The sequence below is a fragment of the Tachyglossus aculeatus genome, chromosome 15 (assembly GCF_015852505.1).
Source record: "Tachyglossus aculeatus isolate mTacAcu1 chromosome 15, mTacAcu1.pri, whole genome shotgun sequence".
Classification (NCBI taxonomy): Eukaryota; Metazoa; Chordata; class Mammalia; order Monotremata; family Tachyglossidae; genus Tachyglossus; species Tachyglossus aculeatus.
Genome location: NC_052080.1, coordinates 21995481 through 22001480, shown reverse-complemented (window position 1 = coordinate 22001480; position 6000 = coordinate 21995481). Strand labels below are relative to the sequence as shown.

General features: G+C 55.2%; 1 protein-coding gene across 1 annotated transcript in view; it reads left to right on the top strand.

Moving 5' to 3' along the window:
• Positions 1–403: 403 nt before the first annotated feature.
• GNA13 (G protein subunit alpha 13) overlaps positions 404–6000 on the top strand; it is a 51676-nt gene continuing 46079 nt past the window's right edge. The window contains exon 1 of the mRNA XM_038757052.1: positions 404–735. Coding sequence (XP_038612980.1) covers positions 453–735 — 283 coding nt within the window. The 5' untranslated portion in view covers positions 404–452. The remainder of the gene's footprint in view (positions 736–6000) is intronic.

Sequence of the window (6000 nt, the reverse complement as noted above, 5' to 3'; positions counted from 1 at the left end):
ATGAGTGAGTGAGGGAATGAATGAATGAATGAGTGAGTGAGAGAATGAATGAATGAATGAGTGAGGGAATGAATGAATGAAAGCCACGGTTCTCCCCGACCACCTCAGGAGGGCGGAGGGGCGGGGCCGAGCGGACCACGTGACCCGCCCTCCGGGCGCAGGCGCGAGCCCGGCGGCCCGCCCTCAGGGCGCAGGCGCGAACCCGGCGGCCCGCCCTCAGGGCGCAGGCGCGAACGGGGGGAGGGGGCGGGGGAGGAGGCAGCGGGGCGCGGCTCGCTGCGTGCGCGCCGCCGCGGGGGCGCGCACGCTTCGGCCAACCCGACCGGTCCTGAGGCCCGCCTCGGTCGTCGCGCTAGGCCGCAGATCGCCTCACGAGGAGGAGGAGGAGGAGGAGGAGGAGGAGGGAGGACGACGACGACGAGGAAGACGAGGAAGAAGAGGAGGGGGTGAAGATGGCGGACTTCCTGCCGTCGCGCTCGGTGCTGGCCGTGTGCTTCCCCGGCTGCCTGCTGACCAGCGGCGAGGCCGAGCAGCAGCGCAAGTCCAAGGAGATCGACAAGTGCCTGTCGCGGGAGAAGACCTACGTCAAGAGGCTCGTCAAGATCCTGCTGCTCGGCGCCGGCGAGAGCGGCAAGTCCACCTTCCTCAAGCAGATGCGGATCATCCACGGCCACGACTTCGACCAGCGGGCCCGGGAGGAGTTCCGCGCCACCATCTACAGCAACGTCATCAAAGGTGACCCCCGGGGGGACGGAAAGGGGACCCTCCCTGCCCCCCCCCCCCCTCCAATCGGTCCTGTCTAATAATCGATGACAAGGACGTTGGGATGGGCTAAGCGCCTCCCCCTTTTCGACTGTGAGCCCACTGTTGGGTCGGGACCGTCTCTAGATGTTGCCCATTTTGTACTGCCCAAGCGCTTAGTACGGTGCCCCGCACATAGGAAGCGCTCGATAAATACGATTGATGATGATGATGATGTGCAGAGCGCCGTGGAGGAACGCAAGGTGACAACACGGGTTGTCCCACGTGGGGCCCACTGTCTTCACCCCCATTTTCCAGATGAGGTAACCGAGGCGCGGAGAAGTGCCTAAGGTCGTTCATTCATTCAGTCGTATTTGGTGAGCGCTTACTGTGCCCCCCCCCCCCCCCAATCTCCAGTCAATCAGTGGTGGAGGACGAGGTGACCCCCCTCGATCTCCAATAAATCAGTCAGTGGTGGAGGAAGAGGTGACCCCCCCCATCTCCAATCAATCAGTGATGGAGGAAGAGGTGATCCCCCCCCCCCCCCAATCTCCAATCAGTCAGTGGTGGAGGAAGAGGTGACCCCCCCCCCCCAATCTGATCAATCAGTGGTGGAGGAAGAGGTGACCCCCCACCGTCAGTCTCCAATAAATCAGTCAGTGGTGGAGGAAGAGGTGATCCCCCCCCCCCCAATCTCCAATCAATCAGTGGTGGAGGAAGAGGTGACCCCCCCAATCTCTGATCAATCAGTGGTGGAGAAAGAGGTGACCCCCCTCGATCTCCAATAAATCAGTCATTGGTGGAGGAAGAGGTGACCCCCCCCCAATCTCCAATCAGTCAGTGGTGGAGGAAGAGGTGACCCCCCCCCAATCTCTAATCAGTCAGTCAGTGGTGGAGGAAGAGGTGACCCCCCCCCAATCTCTAATCAATCAGTCAGGGGTGGAGGAAGAGGTGACACCCCCCAATCTCCAATCAGTCAGTGGTGGAGGAAGAGGTGATCCCCCCCAATCTCCAATCAATCAGTGGTGGAGGAAGAGGTGACCCCCCTCAATCTCCAATAAATCAGTCAGTGGTGGAGGAAGAGGTGACCCCCCCCATCTCCAATCAGTCAGTGGTGGAGGAAGAGGTGACCCCCCCCCAATTTCTAATCAGTCAGTGGTGGAGGAAGAGGTGACCCCCCCCATCTCCAATCAATCAGTGATGGAGGAAGAGGTGATCCCCCCCCCCCCCAATCTCCAATCAGTCAGTGGTGGAGGAAGAGGTAACCCCCCCCCCCAATCTCTGATCAATCAGTGGTGGAGGAAGAGGTGACCCCCCCCCCCGTCAGTCTCCAATAAATCAGTCAGTGGTGGAGGAAGAGGTGATTCCCCCCCCCCATCTCCAATCAATCAGTGGTGGAGGAAGAGGTGACCCCCCCCCAATCTCTGATCAATCAGTGGTGGAGAAAGAGGTGACCCCCCTCGATCTCCAATAAATCAGTCATTGGTGGAGGAAGAGGTGACCCCCCCTCCCAATCTCCAATCAGTCAGTGGTGGAGGAAGAGGTGACCCCCCCCATCTCTGATCAGTTAGGGGTGGAGGAAGAGGTGACCCCCCCCCCCCCCAATCTCCAATCAGTCAGTGGTGGAGGAAGAGGTGGACCCCCCCAATCTCTAATCAATCAGTCAGTGGTGGAGGAAGAGGTGACACCCCCCAATCTCTAATCAGTCAGTCAGTGGTGGAGGAAGAGGTGACACCCCCCAATCTCCAATCAGTCAGTGGTGGAGGAAGAGGTGATCCCCCCCCAATCTCCAATCAATCAGTGGTGGAGGAAGAGGTGACCCCCCTCAATCTCCAATAAATCAGTCAGTGGTGGAGGAAGAGGTGACCCCCCCCCATCTCCAATCAGTCAGTGGTGGAGGAAGAGGTGACCCCCCCCCCAATTTCTAATCAATCAGTGGTGGCGGAAGAGGTGACCCCCCCCCCCCCAATCTCTAATCAATCAGTCAGTGGTGGAGGAAGAGGTGACACCCCCCAATCTCCAATCAGTCAGTGGTGGAGGAAGAGGTGACCCCCCCCCCCCCATCTCCAATCAGTCAGTGGTGGAGGAAGAGGTGACCCCCCCCCCATCTCCAATCAGTCAGTGGTGGAGGAAGAGGTGACCCCCCCCCCCCATCTCCAATCAGTCAGTGGTGGAGGAAGAGGTGACCCCCCCCATCTCTAATCAATCGGTGATGGAGGAAGAGGTGACCCCCCTCAATCTCCAATAAATCAGTCAGTGGTGGAGGAAGAGGTGACCCCACCCCAATCTTCAATCAGTCAGTGGTGGAGGAAGAGGTGACCCCCCTCAGTCTCCAATAAATCAGTCAGTGGTGGAGGAAGAGTTGCCCCCCCCCCCCAATCTCCAATAAATCAATCAGTGGTGGAGGAAGAGGTGACCCCCCCTCAGTCTCCAATAAATCAGTCAGTGGTGGAGGAAGAGGGTGCCCCCCCAGTACAAGTTGGCAACACATAGAGATGGTCCCTACCCAGCAGTGGGCTCACAGGTCACGCTGTTGACAAGTGGCAGAGCAGGGATTCAAACCCATGACCTCTGGACTCCCAAGCCTCTGAGCTTTCCGCTGGGCCACGCTGCTTCTCAATCAAAACAGTGATCAAAATCTGGTCTTATCCAGTCAGTCAGTGGTGGAGGAAGAGGTGACCCCCCCAATCTCTAATCAGTCAGTGGTGGAGGAAGAGGGTGACCCCCCCACAGTCTCCACTCAGTCAGTGGTGGAGGAAGAGGTGACCCCCCCCCCCCCATCTCCAGTCAGTCAGTGATGGACGAAGAGGTGACCCCCCTCAATCTCCAATAAATCAATCAGTGGTGGAGGAAGAGGGTGCCCCCCCAGTCCACAGTCAGTGGTAGAGGAAGAGGTGACCCCCCACCCATCTCCAGTCAGTGGTGGAGGAAGAGGTGACCCCACCCCCTCAGTCTCCAATCAATCAGTGGCAGAGGAAGAGGGTGACCCTCTTCCCCGAACCTGTTCCTACTCTCCAACCAGTGGTGGAGGAAGAAGGTGACCCACCCCCTCCCCCAAATCTGGTCCTACATTCTGATCAATCAAATCAGGGATCTAATCCCCCAAAATCTGGTCCTATCCGATTAGTCAGTGGTGGAGAAAGAGGGTGACCCCCCTCCCCCAATCTGATCATTCATTCATTCATTCATTCATTCAATCGTATTCATTGAGCGCTTACTGTGTGCAGAGCATTGTACTAAGCGCTTGGTACTCTCCAGTCAGTGGTGGAGGAAGAAGGTGACCTCCTTCTCCCCATCTGCTCCTACCTTCCAGTCAATCAGTCAGTGATCAAATCCCCCAAAATCTGGTCCTATCCAGTCAGTGGTGGAGGAAGAGGGTGACCTCCCTCCCCCCCATCTCCACTCAGTGGTGGAGGAAGAGGATGACCCCCCGCTAACCTGGTCCTACCCTCCCATCAATCAATGAGTATGGTACAATTACTGTATTGCACTTTCCCAAGCGCTTAGCACAATGTTTCACCCACAGAAAGTGCTTGAGAAGTGCGATTGAATGAACAATACTTATCGAGCCCTTATTGGGTACACAGTGCTGTGCCAAGCACTGGGGCGAGGACGCTACAGCGGAGTTGGTGGGTGTATTTCCGCCCCTCAAACCACAGAGCCGGGGGTGGGGGAGGAAGCCCACCCTGAGATTAAGGGGTTGCTTCCCCCAACATTTGATCAGGATCAGCAAACGTTTTCCCGCAGTCTGTCTCTCCTTCCTTCTCCCCCTAGGGGAAATCAATCAATCAATCAGTGAGGTTATCGAGAGCTTACTGGGCGATGAGCACTGAACTAAGCGCATGAGGGAGTCCAATACAGCAGAAATAGGGGACACGTTCCCTGCTCAAAACAGGCACACAGTCTAGGCAATGTGGCGAGTTGTGTGACTGGGTGGAAAGTGTGGGTGACCCACCCAGGGCGTGTGGGGAAGTAACCTCTCATGCTTGGGGACATCCCTTCCTTGCCTGGTTGGAGAACCCCAGATGGGGGACCCCCTAGCGCTGCCCCCCCACCAATCAAGCTTAATGTTGGACCCCCCACTGCTTGGCACACTCCTTTCCCCCCAAAACTGATAACCCCAAGACCCGTGCAGGTGTCTTTCCTCCAATATTCATTCCAAGGCTGCACCCCCTTTCTCTTCCCCCCAGGTCCTGTCACAAAACCTGTATCAGAAGGTTTTTATAGCCTTCCCAAAACGCGTCCTCTGACTCCGCACTTGGCCAAGGGTGGTGGGTGTCATCCCTTGGCCCCGATGACAAACCGAGAGAAGATGGACCCAGTTTTAGTGTATTACTTTCACTATCCTAATAGAGCTGCCTGTGTAGTTGGTGAAGGGACGGGGTGTAACTGCAGAGGAAGCTTAATGTTCTCTGGGCTCTGCGTGGCTGTTTGCAGAGGTTATTTTCACTCCGAAAAGGGCCTTATTTACACCCGGGGAAGCTATCAAATGGGTTCTGTTGGTGGTTTGAAGTGCCTTGTGAGAGAGAGTGGTTAAGATGAGGATGAAAACTGATACTCGCACCTACACCAGTGTTAGGAAGGCAAGTGCAGGTGGAATTAAAGGATGCAAGGGATGTTTCAGGTGGCATCTTCCTGCATAGGATTTGTATACCAAGGTTCTTAGACAACCAAGCTGTTATTTCTCCTCCTTCCACCCCATAGATTGAAAAGTGACTTGTGAAAAGGGCTTGATTTTTTTTGTTGGTTGAAAGGTGGTACCCACCCTGTTGCTGTGCTATTTAGTCCTGCCTAAATATTGTGTTCAGTATTCACGGCGTTTTTCATGCAGTTGAAGTTGTGTTGGTGGGTTTATTTTGCTTGTACTGTATCTGCCCCAAGGTGGTCTTGATTATTTTGACATAATCTGCATAAGGCATCCAGTAATAAGCAGCATAGTTTAGGGGAATAGAGCATGGGGCTGGGAGTCGGAAGGAACTGAGTTCTAATCCCAGTTCTGCCACATGTCTGCTGGGTGACCTTGGGTAAGTCACTTAACATCTCTGGGCTTCCATTACCTCGTCTGTAAAATGGGGATTAAGACCGAGCCCCGTGTGGGATGAGGAGTTTCCAGCCTGATTAACTTGTATCTACCCCAGTTTAGAACAGTGCGTGGCACACAATAAGCTATTAACAAGTACCACAATTATTATTTTTTAACTATTAATAATAGTGCCTGCCAACCTAATAAATCTTTAAAGCAGTCATTTCTGGAGGTTT